This window comes from Oncorhynchus gorbuscha, linkage group LG04, assembly GCF_021184085.1.
Source record: "Oncorhynchus gorbuscha isolate QuinsamMale2020 ecotype Even-year linkage group LG04, OgorEven_v1.0, whole genome shotgun sequence".
Lineage (NCBI taxonomy): Eukaryota > Metazoa > Chordata > Actinopteri > Salmoniformes > Salmonidae > Oncorhynchus > Oncorhynchus gorbuscha.
Genome location: NC_060176.1, coordinates 988080 through 1011200, shown reverse-complemented (window position 1 = coordinate 1011200; position 23121 = coordinate 988080). Strand labels below are relative to the sequence as shown.

The window sequence follows — 23121 nt, the reverse complement described above, 5'->3', positions numbered from 1 at the left end:
ACACGCAGCCATAGTTACAGTGGCTCCAAATCACCTCTAGATTATAATGCCGCAGCAATAAAACAATTTCCTGTATGCACTGTTATGGTTTTCCAACTCACGATGCATTGGAGAAATGTCCAAATGATTAGAAGAAGAGGGTTCCTAAACGAGTTAGAAGAAGAGGGTTCCTAAACGAGTTAGAAGAAGAGGGTTCCTAAACGAGTTAGAAGAAGAGGGTTCCAAAACGAGTTAGAAGAACAGGGTTCCTAAACGAGTTAGAAGAAGAGGGTTCCTAAACGAGTTAGAAGAAGAGGGTTCCTAAACGAGGCTGTAAATCAGCAGTGTTCAGGATGGAGACTCATAGGCTGCGTCTCAGCTGACACCATGTTCCCCAAGTGCACTACTTTTGTACAGGAGCAGCTCTGGGCCGTTCTGGCTCAGACGAGGCAGACTTATCCAAGGCTCGATTACTTACTTTTGACCAGGGCCCATAGGTGGTCATCTGGGGGACACCAATATCTTCAACGCCGTGTGAGTTAGTGATAAAAATAATGAATGTCCTCAACTCTTTGATTTATTCAAGACACACAAACAGACAACTTGTACGTCCCAAATTTGACTCTATTCCCCATGTAGTGCACGACTTTTGCCCAGGGACAAAGTAGTAATCCACTACACATGGAATAGGGTGATCTTCATCAGGTCAAGTTGGTCTGGTTATTAGTTTTGTTTCTGTCTAGCACCGGATTACTGGGTATGTGTATTTCTCCCACTGAATAACTCATATCTCCCTGCTTGATTACTGGATGTGTGTATTTCTCCTCTCCCACTGAATAAGTCATATCTCCCTGCTTGATTACTGGATGTGTGTATTTCTCCCACTGAATAAGTCATATCTCCCTGCTTGATTACTGGGTGTGTGTATTTCTCCTCTCCCACTGAATAAGTCATATCTCCCTGCTTGATTACTGGATGTGTGTATTTCTCCCACTGAATAAGTCATATCTCCCTGCTTGATTACTGGGTGTGTGTATTTCTCCTCTCCCACTGAATAAGTCATATCTCCCTGCTTGATTACTGGATGTGTGTATTTCTCCCACTGAATAACTCATATCTCCCTGCTTGATTACTGGATGTGTGTATTTCTCCTCTCCCACTGAATAAGTCATATCTCCCTGCTTGATTACTGGGTGTGTGTATTTCTCCCACTGAATAAGTCATATCTCCCTGCTTGATTACTGGGTGTGTGTATTTCTCCCACTGAATAAGTCATATCTCCCTGCTTGATTACTGGGTGTGTGTATTTCTCCTCTCCCACTGAATAAGTCATATCTCCCTGCTTGATTACTGGATGTGTGTATTTCTCCCACTGAATAACTCATATCTCCCTGCTTGATTACTGGGTGTGTGTATTTCACCCACTGAATAAGTCATATCTCCCTGCTTGATTACTGGGTGTGTGTATTTCTCCCACTGAATAAGTCATATCTCCCTGCTTGATTACTGGGTGTGTGTATTTCTCCCACTGAATAAGTCATATCTCCCTGCTTGATTACTGGGTGTGTGTATTTCTCCCACTGAATAAGTTATATCTCCCTGCTTGATTACTGGGTGTGTGTATTTCTCCTCTCCCACTGAATAAGTCATATCTCCCTGCTTGATTACTGGGTGTGTGTATTTCTCCTCTCCCACTGAATAAGTCATATCTCCCTGCTTGATTACTGGGTGTGTGCATTTCTCCTCTCCCACTGAATAAGTCATATCTCCCTGCTTGATTACTGGATGTGTGTATTTCTCCCACTGAATAAGTCATATCTCTCTGCTTGATTACTGGGTGTGTGTATTTCTCCTCTCCCACTGAATAAGTCATATCTCCCTGCTTGATTACTGGGTGTGTGTATTTCTCCTCTCCCACTGAATAAGTCATATCTCTCTGCTTGATTACTGGGTGTGTGTATTTCTCCTCTCCCACTGAATAAGTCATATCTCCCTGCTTGATTACTGGGTGTGTTTATTTCTCCCACTGAATAACTCATATCTCCCTGCTTGATTACTGGGTGTGTGTATTTCTCCCACTGAATAAGTCATATCTCCCTGCTTGATTACTGGGTGTGTGTATTTCTCCTCTCCCACTGAATAAGTCATATCTCCCTGCTTGATTACTGGGTGTGTGTATTTCTCCCACTGAATAAGTCATATCTCCCTGCTTGATTACTGGGTGTGTGTATTTCTCCCACTGAATAAGTCATCTCTCCCTGCTTGATTACTGGGTGTGTGTATTTCTCCCACTGAATAAGTCATATCTCCCTGCTTGATTACTGGGTGTGTGTATTTCTCCTCTCCCACTGAATAAGTCATATCTCTCTGCTTGATTACTGGGTGTGTGTATTTCTCCTCTCCCACTGAATAAGTCATATCTCCCTGCTTGAGGAGTTGACAATGTTTAGCTAAATTAGTAATAAGTCTGGAAGCATCGTTCAGAGTGCGTCTGCTCTGTTGGAAGAACACATTCTAATCCAAATGTCATCCTATTCCCTTCATAGTGCACTCCTTTTGACCAGGACCCTGTTGGTATTTTATTAGGATCCCCATTAACTGTTGCAAAGCAGCAGCTACTCTTCCTGGGTCCACACAGAACATGACATCATACAGAACATTAAATAGACCAGAACAGCTCAAGGACAGAAGTACATCCATTTAGTGCTCTGGTCTAAAGGAGTGCACTATATAGGTAGTGGGGTGCCATTTGGGATTCATTCCAAGTCTTAGTGAGATTTAAAGAAACAACGAACACCCACAGCACCCAGAATAACCCCAATCTTCAAACAACCACACAGTCTGCTGTCTACATTGGATTCAGGGAACGCTCCAGCGCTTCTGAGATGCTTCTACTAAACATCAGTGATAGAGGGAGGAGAGAGAGGGAGAGAAAGAGGGAGGAATGGAGAGAGTGGAAGGGGGAGAGGATGACTTGTTTTCTGCCCTGTTTTTGTATGGACTGACTAACTGGAGTGTGTGTGTGTGTGTGTGTGTGTGTGTGTGTGTGTGTGTGTGTGTGTGTGTGTGTGTGTGTGTGTGTGTGTGTGTGTGTGTGTGTGTGTGTGTGTGTGTGTGTGTGTGTGTGTGTGTGTGTGTGTGTGTGTGTGTGTGTGTGTGTGTGTGTGCGTGCGCAAGGTGAGCTATGACAGATGATTTGAATATGCTGTGCTTGGCTCAGCATGGACAGGAGTGCCTAATAATATCTGACAGGTGTTATTGTTTTGGAAAATAAAAAGGCAGACGTGAAAGTTTTCAGCGCTCTCTTAAGAGACCAATGTGTCTTTATGTATAGTATTCTGTTGAGTTTGTTCTGGCTCTCTTACCCAGTAATACAGCACATTTACAATGCATGGGTTGTCCTACTTGCTCTTACTCAGGGACGCCTTCATTTGTGTTGCTGCATGTGAGTATTCCATCTCCTTCTCATGACACATCTTTGTAACTTTTCCAGCTTTTCCAGCTTCCTAGTGGGATTTCTGGAAAACCCGGGAATTTGTGGAAATGTACCAGTTTTGGGAACCCTACATCTGACTCTCTGTGTTCTTCTCATCGTCCAGGTTTGCCAAGATTGAGATCAGTGCCTCCAAGCCTATCATCCCATTCAGAGAGACCGTGATCAGACCACCCAAAGTGGACATGGTCAATGAAGACCTGGGAAAACAACAGAAGGTGTGTGTGTACGTTGAGGGTGTGGTGTGTGTGTCTATCTTATATCTGATCTGTTGACATCAAACGACACCCCATATATTAGTAGTGTGCTACAATTGAAGAGGCAGCAGCAGTCTATTTGCAGTAGCTAACCCTCCTCTCCTGTGTGTGTGTGTGTGTGTGTGTGTGTGTGTGTGTGTGTGTGTGTGTGTGTGTGTGTGTGTGTGTGTGTGTGTGTGTGTGTGTGTGTGTGTGTGTGTGTGTGTGTGTGTGTGTGTGTCTAGGTGGCGGTGATCCACCAGGTGAAAGAGTCAGACACCCTGCACCTGGACCCCAGCGGCCTGGTGACTCTCACCACCCCCAACAGACAGGCCACCGTGGGGGTACGGGCCATACCACTACCCGAAGGTGAGAGAGAGTTGAGTTGGTGAGGGCGTGTGTGTTGATGTTTGTTGTTGTCAGACTAAAGGAAGCCCTTAACCTTTTTCCTAAGGAGAAACAGAGCAAGAACATTTCCAATGACCTTTTTTGAGGAATTGCAACTTTGCTTAACTTTCTGGGCAGTTAAAATGGCAGTTAAGAAGAAATGTCTTCTTAAGAAAGTTTTGTAAATCTGGGCTCTGATCCTGATCAAACAGTGTCCTGTGTTGTGTAGAGGTGACTCTTCTACTGGAGGGTAGTGCTGACTTGATCCGGACCCTGGAGCAGGCAGGTCAGGCCCAGAGGGAGGGGAGGACCCTGGACATGAGTACCTGGACCCTAGATGCCCTGATGGTGCTGAAGAGCAGGCTGGAGGTCCTGCTGCAGGGGAGGAAGTGGAGGAACGCTGTGGACCGGATATGGGCCTTTGGACCACGCAGGTATTTCAGGGTGTTTCATATAGGTTGGGATGAGAGGGTATGCAGTTATTTCAGGGTGTTTCATATAGGTTGGGATGAGAGGGTATGCAGGTATTTCAGGGTGTTTCATATAGGTTGGGATGAGAGGGTATGCAGGTATTTCAGGGTGTTTCATATAGGTTGGGATGAGAGGGTATGCAGGTATTTCAGGGTGTTTAATATAGGTTGGGATGAGAGGGTATGCAGGTATTTCAGGGTGTTTCATATAGGTTGGGATGAGAGGGTATGCAGGTATTTCAGGGTGTTTCATATAGGTTGGGATGAGAGGGTATGCAGGTATTTCAGGGTGTTTCATATAGGTTGGGATGAGAGGGTATGCAGGTATTTCAGGGTGTTTCATATAGGTTGGGATGAGAGGGTATGCAGGTATTTCAGGGTGTTTCATATAGGTTGGGATGAGAGGGTATGCAGGTATTTCAGGGTGTTTCATATAGGTTGGGATGAGAGGGTATGCAGGTATTTCAGGGTGTTTCATATGGGTTGGGATGAGAGGGTATGCAGGTATTTCAGGGTGTTTCATATAGGTTGGGATGAGAGGGTATGCAGGTATTTCAGGGTGTTTCATATAGGTTGGGATGAGAGGGTATGCAGGTATTTCAGGGTGTTTCATATAGGTTGGGATGAGAGGGTATGCAGGTATTTCAGGGTGTTTCATATAGGTTGGGATGAGAGGGTATGCAGGTATTTCAGGGTGTTTCATATGGGTTGGGATGAGTGGGTATGCAGGTATTTCAGGGTGTTTCATATGGGTTGGGATGAGAGGGTATGCAGGTATTTCAGGGTGTTTCATATAGGTTGGGATGAGAGGGTATGCAGGTATTTCAGGGTGTTTAATATAGGTTGGGATGAGAGGGTATGCAGGTATTTCAGGGTGTTTCATATAGGTTGGGATGAGTGGGTATGCAGGTATTTCAGGGTGTTTCATATAGGTTGGGATGAGAGGGTATGCAGGTATTTCAGGGTGTTTCATATAGGTTGGGATGAGAGGGTATGCAGGTATTTCAGGGTGTTTCATATAGGTTGGGATGAGAGGGTATGCAGGTATTTCAGGGTGTTTCATATAGGTTGGGATGAGAGGGTATGCAGTTATTTCAGGGTGTTTCATATAGGTTGGGATGAGAGGGTATGCAGGTATTTCAGGGTGTTTCATATAGGTTGGGATGAGAGGGTATGCAGGTATTTCAGGGTGTTTCATATAGGTTGGGATGAGAGGGTATGCAGGTATTTCAGGGTGTTTCATATAGGTTGGGATGAGAGGGTATGCAGGTATTTCAGGGTGTTTCATATAGGTTGGGATGAGAGGGTATGCAGGTATTTCAGGGTGTTTCATATGGGTTGGGATGAGAGGGTATGCAGGTATTTCAGGGTGTTTCATATAGGTTGGGATGAGAGGGTATGCAGGTATTTCAGGGTGTTTCATATAGGTTGGGATGAGAGGGTATGCAGGTATTTCAGGGTGTTTCATATAGGTTGGGATGAGAGGGTATGCAGGTATTTCAGGGTGTTTCATATAGGTTGGGATGAGAGGGTATGCAGGTATTTCAGGGTGTTTCATATGGGTTGGGATGAGAGGGTATGCAGGTATTTCAGGGTGTTTCATATAGGTTGGGATGAGAGGGTATGCAGGTATTTCAGGGTGTTTCATATAGGTTGGGATGAGTGGGTATGCAGGTATTTCAGGGTGTTTCATATAGGTTGGGATGAGAGGGTATGCAGGTATTTCAGGGTGTTTCATATAGGTTGGGATGAGAGGGTATGCAGGTATTTCAGGGTGTTTCATATGGGTTGGGATGAGTGGGTATGCAGGTATTTCAGGGTGTTTCATATGGGTTGGGATGAGAGGGTATGCAGGTATTTCAGGGTGTTTCATATAGGTTGGGATGAGAGGGTATGCAGGTATTTCAGGGTGTTTCATATAGGTTGGGATGAGAGGGTATGCAGGTATTTCAGGGTGTTTCATATAGGTTGGGATGAGAGGGTATGCAGGTATTTCAGGGTGTTTAATATAGGTTGGGATGAGAGGGTATGCAGGTATTTCAGGGTGTTTCATATGGGTTGGGATGAGTGGGTATGCAGGTATTTCAGGGTGTTTCATATGGGTTGGGATGAGAGGGTATGCAGGTATTTCAGGGTGTTTCATATGGGTTGGGATGAGAGGGTATGCAGGTATTTCAGGGTGTTTCATATGGGTTGGGATGAGAGGGTATGCAGGTATTTCAGAGTATTTCATATAGGTTGGGATGTTAGGGTATGCAGGTATTTCAGAGTATTTCATATGGGTTGGGATGATATTTCATGGTATTTTATATGAGATGAAATTGTGTGCTATGCAGGTATTTCATGGTAATTAATATGGCCATGTTGTTATTATTAGGTATGGACCAAACATCCTCCTTAACAGCGTAGAGGGGTACCAGAGACCATCCGTGTGGCACTGCCTCGAACGAGAGAAAGGAGAGAAAGAGGGAGGGGCGAAAGCTGAGGCCAGCGCCATCCGAGACTTTGACAACAGCGTTGTCAGCGGTTTCCAGCTTGCCACCCTCTCTGGTCCAATGTGCGAGGAGCCCCTCATGGGCGTCTGCTTCTCTGTGGAGAGATGGGACATGAACTTCCCCACCCAGCGCACCCACCTGGACTCTGTGACTGAAGAAGACTCCAACTCCCTTGATGCATCTGTTTCCGAAAGCCCCGGTGAGGCTGCAGGTCAGCAGGTGGCCTCAGGCAAGGCAGGGGGAGCGGGTGAGACGCCTTCCCAGGCAGAGGGAGCCGTGGCTGGGGCGAGCCAGGGGAGACGCAGGGCGGAGGTTGTGGCCGGGCTAGTGGACTGCTACGGGCCGTTCTCTGGCCAGCTCATAGCTGCTGTGAAGGAGGCTTGTCGGCACGCGTTCCAGGCCAAACCTCAGAGACTCATGGCTGCTATGTACACCTGTGAAATCATGGCTACAGCAGAGGTGTTAGGTAAGAGGCTTAGCAGTACACACACGGCAGAACACACAGACACGGCAGAACACAGACACGGCAGAACACACACACACACGGCAGAACACACACACACACGGCAGAACACACAGACACTCGGCAGAACACACAGACACTCGGCAGAACACACAGACACTCGGCAGAACACACAGACACTCGGCAGAACACACAGACACTCGGCAGAACACACGGACACTCGGCAGAACACACGGACACTCGGCAGAACACACGGACACTCGGCAGAACACACGGACACTCGGCAGAACACACGGCAGAACACACGGAGACACGGCAGAACACACGGACACTCGTCAGAACACACGGATACACGGCAGAGCACACAGACACACGGCAGAACACACAGACACACGGCAGAGCACACAGACACACGGCAGAACACACGGACACTCTGCAGAACACACGGACACTCTGCAGAACACACAGCAGAACACACGGACACTCGGCAGAACACACGGACACTCGGCAGAGCACACAGACACACGGCAGAAGACACAGACACACGGCAGAACACACGGAGACACGGCAGAGCACACAGACACACGGCAGAGCACACAGACACACGGCAGAGCACACAGACACACGGCAGAACACACAGACACACGGCAGAAGACACAGACACACGGCAGAAGACACAGACACACGGCAGAAGACACAGACACACGGCAGAAGACACAGACACACGGCAGAAGACACAGACACACGGCAGAAGACACAGACACACGGCAGAAGACACAGACACACGGCAGAAGACACAGACACACGGCAGAACACACGGAGACACAGCAGAACACACGGACACTCGGCAGAACACACGGCAGAACACACAGACACACGGCAGAACACACAGACACACGGCAGAACACACAGACACACGGCAGAACACACAGACACACGGCAGAACACACAGACACACGGCAGAACACACAGACACACAATATAACACACAGACACACGGACACACAATATAACACACGGACACACACACAATATAACACACGGACACACACACGATATAACACACGGACACACACACAATATAACACACACACACGGATACACAATAGAACAAACAGATACACAATATAACACACGGACACACAATATAACACACGGACACACACACACACACACACACACACACACACAATATAACACACGGACACACAATATAACACACACACACAATATAACACACAGACACACACAATATAACACACGGACACACAATATAACACACAGACACACACAATATAACACACGGACACACAATATAACACACGGACACGGATACACAATATAACACACGGACACACAATATAACACACGGACACACACACATAACACACAATATAACACACGGACACACAATATAACATATGGACACACACACACACAATATAACACACGGACACACACACACACACACAATATAACACACGGACACACACACACAATATAACACACGGACACACACACAATATATCACACGGACACACAATATAACACATGGACACACACAATATATCACACACACACAATAAATCACATGGACACACACACAATATAACACGCGGACACAAACACACAATATAACACACGGACACACACACAATATAATACACACAATATAACACACAGACACACACACACAATATATAACACACTGACACACACAATATAACACACAGAAACACACACACAATATAACACACTCTGGGCAAAACACAAACTAACCACTGAGATCTTAGGTAAATAGCTAAAACACAACACACACACACCTTCAAATCTGCTTCTTCAATATTTCCTGGAGGCATTACTGCATTCTAAACCACACAGGAGGAGGTTGAGGGAATTATAGCAGCTTCTATTCAGATACAAATGACTGTGATACAACTTGTCAGGACATTCAAGCCACAACATGACAACTAAACTACCAAGAATGTTACACCAGGTGGAGGGTGAGTTGCTGCACACAACTCCCATTCTAGTGTGATAGGAGTCCATTGGACTGGTATATTATCCCATCCCCGGTGTAGGAACACAGCTGTTAACTCGTCCACTGAACCACAGAGAAAAGATGATGGTACAGTATTGGTTGATATTTAAATAGCCACCACTAGCCGGCTACCACCCGGTTACTCAAATCCGCACCTTAGAGGCTGCTGCCATATATACACTGGCCACTTTAATAATGGAACACTCGTCACTTTAATCATGTTTACATACTGCTTTACTCATCTCATATGTATGTACCATATTCTACTGTATTTAGTCAATGTCACTCCCACATTGCTCGTCCTAATATTTATATATTTCTTAACTCCATTATTTTACTTTAGATTTGTGTGTATTGTTGTGAATTGTTAGATATTACTGCACTGTTGGAGCTAGAAACACAATTATTTCGCTACACCCACAATAACATCTGCTGATTTGACAACCCTCATTATTACTATCTATGCTCTACAACTATTCTAATATTTGTCTTTGTAGTGTCAGTGATCAACTCTTGTTTTCTAAGTTGGTCCCAAATGGCACCCCATTCCCTGTATAGTGCACTACTTTTGGTCATCATTAAGATTCAAATGAGCCTTGCCCAACTTCTGTTACGGATAATCACTAAACCATATCTTAACAGCACGTTTAGCAGTCACATCCATTTACAGCCAGCCAAATCAACACCAGAATTATGTGTGTTATTATGAGCCCATTTCAGAAACAATATGACTTTTTACTCACTTCTGCAACGCTAGCATCCCTTTAAATGTGGCGTTTGTCAAGCTCTCCTACTAGCCTGTTGTGAATACCAATGCCTTCCACTCTATATACCCCCATGAGGAGAACTTAGTTTCATTAGTATCGATGAATATGATCCATATTTTAATTCCATGATGTATATTATAGTAGATGTTGGTTGAGTAACATTTAGTGTAGAAATAGACTTCATCAATACTTTCATTACATCGTGTCCATTATTTAGATCTAATCAATAGTTGGATAAGATCATGCATAAATAGATTGTATACATAGTTGGATTAGATTGACCACATCGATTCACACACACAATCATTTGATTAGATTGTATATAGCTGGCCACTCTGTATACATGGTCAGAGTACACATTAAGCCACTTCTACTAATTATCGTGTGTGTGTGTGTGTGTCCAGGTCGTGTGTACGGGGTCCTGGGGAAGAGGGAGGGCCGAGTGTTACAGGAGGAGATGAAGGAGGGGACGGAGATGTTCATCATCAAGGCCGTCCTTCCTGTGGCCGAGAGCTTCGGATTCGCTGATGAGATACGCAAGAGAACCAGTGGATTGGCTAGTCCACAACTGATATTCAGCCACTGGGAGGTGAGGCGCGCTCACACATATACCCTGTCGTGTGCATCCTTGTGCAGACACACACACAGCAGGCATACAACTCACACACAGCAGGCATACAACACACACACACACACGCGCACACACACACACACACAGACAAAAACACATGCAAGGCTCACTCCGTGGGGGGGGTTGTGAGCTGCAACTCATCAGTCTGAAAACAGGTGCTTGTATTTTTAGCTCTTAATAATTTAATGTTTTTTCATTAATGGAGGAATAAAGGAAATCACAATGCTGAACTAGGATCAGTTTTTATTTCACCCTTGTCTCTAGAACTCATAGCCCTGTTCCCTATTAGTTCCAGTATGAGGTGAAACTAGTCTCCCATTGACATCAATATATGACTTCTCTGGCAATCTCTGGCTCATCCTTATTATACCCTTTTATATACAGAAAAAGTATTTCTTTACCACTAGCTTCTAGAGCACTAGTTTTGACCTGGGAACCCTATTCCCTATATAGAGCACTAGTTTTGACCTGGGAACCCTATTCCCTATATAGAGCACTAGTTTTGACCTGGGAACCCTATTCCCTATATAGAGCACTAGTTTTGACCTGGGAACCCTATTCCCTATATAGAGCACTAGTTTTGACCTGGGAACCCTATTCCCTATATAGAGCACTAGTTTTGACCTGGGAACCCTATTCCCTATATAGAGCACTAGTTTTGACCTGGGAACCCTATTCCCTATATAGAGCACTAGTTTTGACCTGGGAACCCTATTCCCTATATAGAGCACTAGTTTTGACCTGGGAACCCTATTCCCTATATAGAGCACTAGTTTTGACCTGGGAACCCTATTCCCTATATAGAGCACTAGTTTTGACCTGGGAACCCTATTCCCTATATAGAGCACTAGTTTTGACCTGGGAACCCTATTCCCTATATAGAGCACTAGTTTTGACCTGGGAAGCCTATTCCCTATATAGAGCACTAGTTTTGACCTGGGAACCCTATTCCCTATATAGAGCACTAGTTTTGACCTGGGAACCCTATTCCCTATATAGAGCACTAGTTTTGACCTGGGAACCCTATTCCCTATATAGAGCACTAGTTTTGACCTGGGAACCCTATTCCCTATATAGAGCACTAGTTTTGACCTGGGAACCCTATTCCCTATATAGAGCACTAGTTTTGACCTGGGCACCCTATTCCCTATATAGTACACTACTTTTGTCCTGGTAACTCTATTCTCTAATCCCTGTATAGAGCACTACTTTTGACCGAAGCCCTTGCTAAAAGTAGTTTGGGAGGCCTGAATCTGAGGTGCCCTTACAATAAGCAACCGAACTGGCGTGGATGTTTTTAGCACCGATATTTAAATTTTTATTCAAATATCTGTGTCTGTCTTCAGTTATGTGTGAGGTCTTTGGCCAGTCACACCTGTGTTGTGTTTGGTGTTGAAATGAGAACGAATAAGCAGAACCCCATACCTACTGTAAAATATTGTGGTGGATCATTGATGTTATGGGGATATTCTGCTTCCACTGGTCCTGGGGCCCTTGTTAAGGTCAACAGCATCATTATTTTTACAAAATCTGTTTTTTACCAAATCTGGTTGCCTCTGCTAGGAGGCTGAAACTGAAACTTGGCCGCAAGTGGATCTTCGAACAAGACAATAACCCCAAGCAGAAAATCAAAGTCCATGAAGAAATGGTTCATTGGCCCCAAAATCAACATTTTGCGATGGCCATCAGTCTCCGGACTTTAACCCCATTAAAAACCAGTGGTTTGTATTGAAGAGGGCCGTCCATAAGCACAGATGAAGGATATCCAGGATCTGGAAGGATTCTGTATGGAGGAATGGTCTAAGATTCCTCCCAATGTGTTCTCCATCTCCTCAAACATTTTAGAAATGGGCTCAGTGTCGTTATCCTCACAAGGTGAGGTATCGAAAACAGGGTCTCTTTCTTTGACCAATGGTATTAGTATAAAATAATATAATTTCACAAAAAAAATGTTTGCAAAAAAGCCAGTGGATGGTTTCTTAATACCTTCAATAATAGTTATGTGGAATTTTTCAATAAATGTGAATATTTGTTGCTACTTTTAAGTCAATACCTGCAGTGCAATACGTTAGGAGATAAAGCAGATCTCCTTCTTCATTTCACCTGTCACATTATTTTACAGTTCCAAGAACAGTTGAGCCAGTCACGTGTTTGTTGTAAAGAGCAAAAACAAGAGAAAGCGGAGCTGCTGAGTCCAAAGCCGTCGATATCTATCAGTCTCTCTGTTGTGTGGCAGACATGAGGTGATCATGTTACACGTGTATTCATTCACTACTAAATGTTTCCATCAGATATATTAGAACTGCTTTCTACCGTGTTTTAGAAGTCTGAGAGCTCTGTTATCGGAGTTCTGTACAGCTGCCATTTTCCCCCCTGTGCTTCCTACTAGTGTTTGTTCCATCCTCCATTCTTCTCGGTAACTACTAGCTATACTTGTATAACTTTATGAGCTGGATTTGCTTGTCTTTGCAATTAGTTTGTTCATTTTTGCTTGTTAGCATTTACCTAACAAGGTATATGTGATTTCGCTATTACTTGTGCTAATTGTGTTAGCATTCCAATGGGCTTTTTGTTTTTAGTGCCCCTTTGTGTGCTATGCCGGTAATTACGTAAATCCCAGGATGGCAGAAGAACAGTATGACATTTTGAAAGTCTGGGTACCTCTCAAGCCTAATACAATGTACTGTAGTTTTATCCTTTATTTTATACAGACATTTTTGCTCATCTTTATCAAGGGGGTAAATCATTTCAGACCCCATTGTATCTTTGTCATGGGTATGTGTATTATATGTTTCTTATTTTGTGTGTGTGTGTGTGCGTGTGCGTGTGCTCCTGTCTGTCTGGGGGTTTAAGTGGTTATTGTTCAAGGTCGGCTAATTTAATTGGTCGAGAGAGCCGGACATTGTTAATGAGCGTGTGCAGCCCGGTGTCTCACACACACACACACACACACACACACACACACACACACACACACACACACACACACACACACACACACACACACACACACACACACACACACACACACACACACACACACACACACACACACACACACACACACACACACACAAGCCTAGTGAACAGCTTTACGGTCTGACCTGATGTCACACTGCCAGGAAGAAGAGACACCACACACACACTGCTTTTATTTGTTATTATTATCTATATTATTATTTTTATAATAAATGCTGTTGGGAAAGAGCCTCAAGGTAAGAATGTTACTGTATTGTTTTACAGCTGTTGTATCCTCGGCACATGGCGAATAAACCTTGAAACCTGAAACTAGATGCAACACACACGCTATGCAAATTCATTACAACACACAGCATGTCACTCAGTATTAGATTCCCCCGTTGCTCCACACACCCACCCTCTACTAGCACATTGTTGTCAGCCTTTGTGTGTGAGCTTCATTAAAACACGTCTGTCCAGTTTCATTTACGTTACTCTGTCATTATCTGCAGCAGTTAGATAGTTACTCCATAGACAATCATGTCAACATAGATAGTTACTCCTCAACATAGATAGTTACTAGACAAATGTCAGTTTCCATAGACAATCATTAGAATACAGATAGTTACTCCATAGACAATCATGTCAACATAGATAGTTACTCCATAGACAATCATTACAACATAGATAGTTACTCCATAGACAATCATTACAACATAGATAGTTACTCCATAGACAATCATGTCAGCATATATAGTTACTCCATAGACAATCATTAGAACATAGATAGTTACTCCATAGACAATCATTACAACATAGATAGTTACTCCATAGACAATCATTACAACATAGATAGTTACTCCATAGACAATGTCAGCATTAGAACATAGATAGTTACTCCATAGACAATCATTACAACATAGATAGTTACTCCATAGACAATCATGTCAACATAGATAGTTACTCCATAGACAATCATTAGAATACAGATAGTTACTCTATAGACAATCATGTCAACATAGATAGTTACTCCATAGACAATCATTACAACATAGATAGTTACTCCATAGACAATCGTGACAACATAGATAGTTAATAGACAATTACAACATAGATAGTTACTCCATAGACAATCATTCATAGATAGATAGTTACTCCATAGACAATCATTAGACCATAGATAGTTACTCCATAGACAATCATAGACAATCATGACAACATAGATAGATAGTTACTCCATAGACAATCATTAGAACATAGATAGTTACTCCATAGACAATCATGACAACATAGATAGTTACTCCATAGACAGTCATGACAACATAGATAGTTACTCCATAGACAATATTTACAACATAGATAGTTACTCCATAGACAATGACAACATAGATAGTTACTCCATAGACAATATTTACAACATAGATAGTTACTCCATAGACAGTCATGACAACATAGATAGTTACTCCATAGACAGTCATGTCAACATAGATAGTTACTCCATAGACAATCATTACAACATAGATAGTTACTCCATAGACAATCATGACAACATAGATAGTTACTCCATAGACAATCATTAGAATACAGATAGTTACTCTATAGACAATCATGTCAACATAGATAGTTACTCCATAGACAATCATTACAACATAGATAGTTACTCCATAGACAATCGTGACAACATAGATAGTTACTCCATAGACAATCATGACAACATAGATAGATAGTTACTCCATAGACAATCATTAGACCATAGATAGATAGTTACTCCATAGACAATCATTAGACCATAGATAGTTACTCCATAGACAGTCATGTCAACATAGATAGATAGTTACTCCATAGACAATCATGACAACATAGATAGATAGTTACTCCATAGACAATCATTAGACCATAGATAGTTACTCCATAGACAATCATGACAACATAGATAGTTACTCCATAGACAGTCATGACAACATAGATAGTTACTCCATAGACAATATTTACAACATAGATAGTTACTCCATAGACAGTCATGACAACATAGATAGTTACTCCATAGACAATATTTACAACATAGATAGTTACTCCATAGACAGTCATGACAACATAGATAGTTACTCCATAGACAGTCATGTCAACATAGATAGTTACTCCATAGACAATCATTACAACATAGATAGTTACTCCATAGACAATCATGACAACATAGATAGTTACTCCATAGACAATCATGACAACATAGATAGTTACTCCATAGACAGTCATGTCAACATAGATAGTTACTGCAGAGATAATCATTACAACATAGATAGTTACTCCATAGACAATCATGACAACATAGATAGATAGTTACTCCATAGACAATCATAACAACAGATAGTTACTCCATAGACAGTCACGTCAATATAGATAGTTACTCCATAGACAGTCATGTCAACATAGATAGTTACTCCATAGACAATCATGACAACATAGATAGATAGTTACTCCATAGACAATCATAACAACAGATAGTTACTCCATAGACAGTCACGTCAATATAGATAGTTACTCCATAGACAGTCATAACAACATAGATAGTTACTCCATAGACAGTCATGTCAACATAGATAGTTACTCCATAGACAGTCATGTCAACATAGATAGTTACTCCATAGACAGTCATGACAACATAGATAGTTACTCCTAGACAATCATGACAACATAGATAGACAGACAATCATCAGATAGACAACAGTCACGTCAATATAGATAGTTACTCCATAGACAGTCATCATGTTACTCCATAGACAGTCATGTCAACATAGATAGTTACTCCATAGACAGTCATGTCAACATAGATAGTTACTCCATAGACAGTCATGACAACATAGATAGTTACTCCATAGACAGTCATGTCAACATAGATAGTTACTCCATAGACAATCATGTCAACATAGATAGTTACTCCATAGACAATCATGACAACATGGATGGTTACTCCATAGACAATCATGACAACATAGATAGATAGTTACTCCATAGACAATCATTAGAACATAGATAGTTACTCCATAGACAATCATTAGAACATAGATAGTTACTCCATAGACAATCATTAGAACATAGATAGTTACTCCATAGACAATCATGACAACATGGATGGTTACTCCATAGACAATCATGACAACATAGATAGATAGTTACTCCATAGACAATCATTAGAACATAGATAGTTACTCCATAGACAATCATGACAACATAGATAGTTACTCCATAGACAATCATGTCAACATAGATAGTTACTCCATAGACAGCCATGTCAACATAGATAGTTACTCCATAGACAATCATTACAACATAGATAGTTACTCTATAGACAATCATGTCAACATAGATAGTTACTCCATAGACAATCATTACAACATAGATAGTTACTCCATAGACAATCATTAGAACATAGATAGTTACTCCATAGACGATAACAATGGGGTTTTAGTAGACTCCACCTTGATACTATCTAAATCTTTCTATACATCTAGTCTATTTAAATGAGATGCAAGCTACTGTTAGCATTTATTTTATCATTGATTTGCTATGGACTTCATATTTATTTAACATATGAATAGTGTTTAGTGGCAGAGAGCTCTTCTGTGAGTGTTGTATTGTTGTGTTAGCTATGTGTGTAATGTTATGGACTTACATTAGATTAGCATGAGAAAGAGGTTGCGACAATAACCTTTTTCCTCCCATTGTGTTGTAGTTCAGGGACTAGCTGGTGTGTGTGTGTGTGTGTGTGTGTGTGTGTGTGTGTGTGTGTGTGTGTGTGTGTGTGTGTGTGTGTGTGTGTGTGTGTGTGTGTGTGTGTGTGTGTGTGTGTGTGTGTTCATTCATTCAGGCTAATGTAGGTGAGGCCCACTGACACGCTTCATGGAGCGCAATGACAAAAGCTCTCTCACTCACTCACTCACTCACTCACAAACACACACACAGCAGTGAGACAAAAGCCCTTGTAAAGATAAGTAACTGAAGGGATGCACACAACAGGGGCCGCAGAGAGCAGATTAAATCAAAGACCTGTGTGTGTCTTTGCTTGTGTGCACTCATGCATACTAGTGTGTTTGTGTGTTTCAGCCCCCCTGTTGGTACATTCCCCCCGTTACAGTTAGAGCTGAGCACCCGCCACTCTAACCCTGCACACGTACACACACAATGAAACACACACCCATTCGCCCTACTGGACACAATTGTGCCAAAATATATGTTACTCGTGTGTGTGCGTAACCTCATAATCTGTCTGGTGTTGTTCCTCCTCTACCATCTGTTGCCTGCAACCAGAGTCTGTCACTCGGGGCCCCTAACGGCCAGGTGCAGGGGCCTGCGTACACACTGGTACAGTAATTGTGGCATGGTGTATGCAGCAGAAGGCATTGCCTCATCTCCTCAGCAGGTTGTACATAGCCAGGCCCTCCTCAACAAACACACACAGTCGCTCTCCTCTAGAACACAGGGACACAGTGTTGATCTGGATGTCCACACAGTCTCTCCTCTAGAACACAGTGTTGATCTGGATGTCCACACAGTCTCTCTCCTCTAGAACACGGTGTTGATCTGGATGTCCACACAGTCTCTCTCCTCTAGAACACAGTGTTGATCTGGATGTCCACACAGTCTCTCTCCTCTAGAACACGGTGTTGATCTGGATGTCCACACAGTCTCTCTCCTCTAGAATACGGTGTTGATCTGGATGTCCACACAGTCTCTCTCCTCTAGAACACAGTGTTGATCTGGATGTCCACACAGTCTCTCTCCTCTAGAACACGGTGTTGATCTGGATGTCCACACAGTCTCTCTCCTCTAGAACACGGTGTTGATCTGGATGTCCACACAGTCTCTCTCTTCTAGAACACAGTGTTGATCTGGATGTCCACACAGTCTCTCTCATCTAGAACACGGTGTTGATCTGGATGTCCACACAGTCTCTCTCCTCTAGAACACGGTGTTGATCTGGATGTCCACACAGTCTCTCTCCTCTAGAACACAGTGTTGATCTGGATGTCCACACAGCCTCTCCTCTAGAACACAGTGTTGATCTGGATGTCCACACAGTCTCTCCTCTAGAACACAGTGTTGATCTGGATGTCCACACAGTCTCTCTCATCTAGAACACGGTGTTGATCTGGATGTCCACACAGTCTCTCTCCTCTAGAACACGGTGTTGATCTGGATGTCCACACAGTCTCTCTCCTCTAGAACACAGTGTTGATCTGGATGTCCACACAGCCTCTCCTCTAGAACACAGTGTTGATCTGGATGTCCACACAGTCTCTCTCCTCTAGAACACAGTGTTGATCTGGATGTCCACACAGTCTCTCTCGTCTAGAACATAGTGTTGATCTGGATGTCTGTGTGACTGACTTCTTTGGAAGAACACATGTTCTCTATAACTTCCCTACTGTCAGAGCCTGATGGAGGAAGAGAAAGGTAGGGAGAGAGCCAGGTAGGGAGCCAGGTAGGGAGAGAGCCAGGTAGGGAGAGAGCCAGGTAGGGAGAGAGCCAGGTAGGGAGAGAGAGCCAGGTAGAGAGAGAGCCAGGTAGGGAGAGAGCCAGGTAGGGAGAGAGCCAGGTAGGGAGAGAGCCAGGTAGGGAGAGAGAGCCAGGTAGGGAGAGAGAGCCAGGTAGGGAGAGAGCCAGGTAGGGAGAGAGCCAGGTAGGGAGAGAGAGCCAGGTAGAGAGAGAGCCAGGTAGGGAGCCAGGTAGGGAGAGAGAGCCAGGTAGAGAGAGAGCCAGGTAGAGAGAGAGCCAGGTAGGGAGAGAGCCAGGTAGGGAGAGAGCCAGGTAGGGAGAGAGCCAGGGAGTAGGGAGAGAGCCAGGTAGGGAGAGAGCCAGGTAGGGAGAGAGCCAGGTAGGGAGAGAGCCAGTTAGGGAGCCAGGTAGGGAGAGAGCCAGGTAGGGAGAGAGCCAGTTAGGGAGAGAGCCAGTTAGGGAGAGAGAGCCAGGTAGGGAGAGAGCCAGGTAGGGAGCTAGAGGGGGAGAGAGCCAGGTAGAGAGAGAGCCAGGTAGGGAGAGAGCCAGGTAGAGAGAGAGAGCCAGGTAGAGAGAGAGCCAGGTAGGGAGCTAGAGGGGGAGAGAGCCAGGTAGGGAGAGAGCCAGGTAGGGAGAGAGCCAGGTAGGGAGAGAGCCAGGTAGAGAGAGAGCCAGGTAGGGAGAGAGCCAGGTAGAGAGAGAGCCAGGTAGGGAAAGAGCCAGGTAGGGAGAGAGCCAGGTAGGGAGAGAGCCAGGTAGGGAGAGAGCCAGGTAGGGAGCTAGAGGGGGAGAGAGCCAGGTAGGGAGAGAGCCAGGTAGGGAGAGAGCCAGGTAGGGAGAGAGCCAGGTAGGGAGAGAGCCAGGTAGAGAGAGAGCCAGGTAGAGAGAGAGCCAGGTAGGGAGAGAGCCAGGTAGGGAGAGAGCCAGGTAGGGAGAGAGCCAGGTAGGGAGCTAGAGGGGGAGAGAGAGAGCCAGGTAGAGAGAGAGAGCCAGGTAGAGAGAGAGAGCCAGGTAGAGAGAGAAAGCCAGGTAGAGAGAGAGAGCCAGGTAGAGAGAGAGAGCCAGGTAGAGAGAGAGCCAGGTAGAGAGAGAGCCAGGTAGAGAAAGAGCCAGGTAGGGAGAGAGCCAGGTAGGGAGAGAGCTAGGTAGGGAGAGAGCCAGGTAGGGAGCTAGAGGGGGAGAGAGCCAGGTAGGGAGAGAGCCAGGTAGGGAGAGAGCCAGGTAGAGAGAGAGCCAGTTAGGGAGAGAACCAGGTAGGGAGAGAACCAGGTAGGGAGAGAACCAGGTAGAGAGAGAGCCAGGTAGGGAGAGAGCCAGGTAGAGAGAGAGCCAGGTAGAGAGAGAGCCAGGTAGAGAGAGAGCCAGGTAGAGAGAGAGCCAGGTAGAGAGAGAGCCAGGTAGAGAGAGAGCCAGTTAGGGAGAGAGCCAGGTCGGGAGCTAGAGGGGGAGAGAGCCAGGTAGGGAGCTAGAGGGGGAGAGAGCCAGGTAGGGAGCTAGAGAGGGGAGAGAGCCAGGTAGGGAGCTAGGGGGAGAGAGCCAGGTCGGGAGCTAGAGGGGGAGAGAGCCAGGTCGGGAGCTAGAGGGGGAGAGAGCCAGGTCGGGAGCTAGAGGGGAGAGAGCCAGGTCGGGAGCTAGAGGGGAGAGCCAGGTCGGGAGCTAGAGGGGGAGAGCCAGGTCGGGAGCTAGAGGGAGAGAGAGGGGGAGGTAGAGAGAGAAAGACAGGGAGCAGCTGAGTTGGATAACAGTAGTCATGATCTCTTCCTTGTCTGACACCACTGCTGAGCAAAGCTTAGCCAAGACGGGGTTCTTTGTCATGTGGGGTAGATTCCAGTGTCCGCCCCATGCTTTACATCTGTTCATGTTTATGGGTCAGGGCCCGTATCCACAAAGTGTCTCAGAGTAGGAGTGCTGATCCAGGATCTGTTTAGCCTTTTCAGTCGTAAAGAATAAGATAATATGGAAAGGGTTGACCTGGCTCTGAGATGTTTTGGAGATACAGGTCCTGATCTTTGTATCTATAGTCCATTTAATGAAGCATTATCCTGCTCAGTGGTGGACTTCAAACTATATCTGTCTTTATGTACTTCAAACTAAATCTGTCTTCATGTATTTGAAACTAAATCGCTCTCTCTCTGTCTCTCTGTCTGTCTGTGTGTGTGTCTCAAGGTGATCTCCAGTGATCCGTCCTGGGTTCCTACCACAGAAGAGGAGTACCTCCACTTTGGAGAGAAGGCTGATTCCGCCAATCAGGCTCTGAAATACATGAACGGTGTTCGGCGGCGTAAAGGTCTGTACGTGGAGGAGAAGATAGTGGAGCACGGCGAGAAACAGAGAACACTGAGCAAGAACAAATAGGCCTGTGTGTGTGTTTCCTGATTGACTCCTACCAACACACACCCGAGACAGACATCATAAAGAGCATCCAGTAGATCCTGTCCCCCATCGTCCACCATCATCACCCCTCTAACTGTCACTCAAAATGAGCCACTGATGCTTTTATATTACGGAGCAGTTTTGCTGAAAACCTTCGAAAACGTTTTTAGTCCAGAACTAGACTTAATCTGTGTCTAGGAAACGGGCCCAATGGGTTTTAATAGCTGGACATGCAGCTGTGTCTTTACCCGGGAGAACCCCTTCCAGCTATGCATAATTGACAAGTGTTCCCGTTCAAATCCAGTTTTTCTGTTAAGTGAAGTGGCTTGAATTCATTTCTGCTCTCAACCTAATTGAATTGCAGTACCCAGCCCCCTGAAGAGCAGCATTTCATTTGGAAAAACAGAAATATGATGCAAAGTGGGATTGTACGTTTTTTAATTATTTGGGGACAGCGCTAGCGAGCTATAGCCTTGTTGATGTGCTATGTTGAGAGCTCTGGATAAGGTATCTGTGTACAAGACATAAAGCAAAATGTACAGTATTTACCAGAAAGCAATAAAGAAGGAAAATGGTGTGTTTTTTGTTTCATTAATCAGGAGTGATATGTGTGTGGGTCATTCTTGAGATGTGGTGGCATTTGGACATGGCATTTTGGAAAATCATTACTTAATGTTTCTAGATTTAATTTAAATGTATTTGGGTACATCTTCCCATTCTAAATCAAATAATATGGTAGCTTAATGACGTTAAATAATTGTTACCATTATGATAACACCAATGACACATTGAGGATTTGAGGATTTTACTAGATGAGGCCACGATGTTCATTAACCCTTTTTTAAATAATTTACTAAAGTGATATAATTAATCATTTTGCTCTCAATTTCCCTTTATTTACATTAAGTAATGCCAATAACACATTATTCAGACACACCACATTAATAATGTATCATTTTTGCAGATTAGAGGGTGTGTGTTCCCTAAGATAATTATGAGACAGTTTGCCATCACTGGGAAACACCTTGCACTTCAATCCATGTACTAGAACAACTGTCTAGAATTGCTCTACAAGTTCTCCCTCTTCATTCCCCTTTTTCTCCACTCCTCTCACAGACTTGCTCCCATTGTGTTGTCTGAACCCTGTCCTTCCCGCCCGCCCACTCACCTCCCCTCCCCCACTCCTTCCTCTCTCCCCGGGCTTGGAGGAAGAAAGATCTCTTTCTCCACCAAGAAAACAAAGGAGATCAACGGTTATTGAGGTGTGTGTGTGTGTGTGCACACACGTGTAAAGTAACAGGAGACCGCACAAAATAGTTAAAACACACTGGCCAA

The 23121-nt window shown here is 44.3% G+C and overlaps 1 protein-coding gene across 1 annotated transcript in view; it reads left to right on the top strand.

The window, feature by feature from the left end:
- The window catches only part of efl1 (elongation factor like GTPase 1), a 98108-nt gene extending 75745 nt beyond the window's left edge, over positions 1–22363 (top strand). Inside the window, exons 18-23 of the mRNA XM_046345520.1 lie at positions 3579–3690; positions 3954–4077; positions 4325–4529; positions 6943–7526; positions 10736–10920; positions 21580–22363. Of these exons, the coding sequence (XP_046201476.1) occupies positions 3579–3690; positions 3954–4077; positions 4325–4529; positions 6943–7526; positions 10736–10920; positions 21580–21768 (1399 nt within the window). The 3' untranslated portion in view covers positions 21769–22363. The remainder of the gene's footprint in view (positions 1–3578; positions 3691–3953; positions 4078–4324; positions 4530–6942; positions 7527–10735; positions 10921–21579) is intronic.
- The last annotated feature ends 758 nt before the right edge of the window (positions 22364–23121 follow it).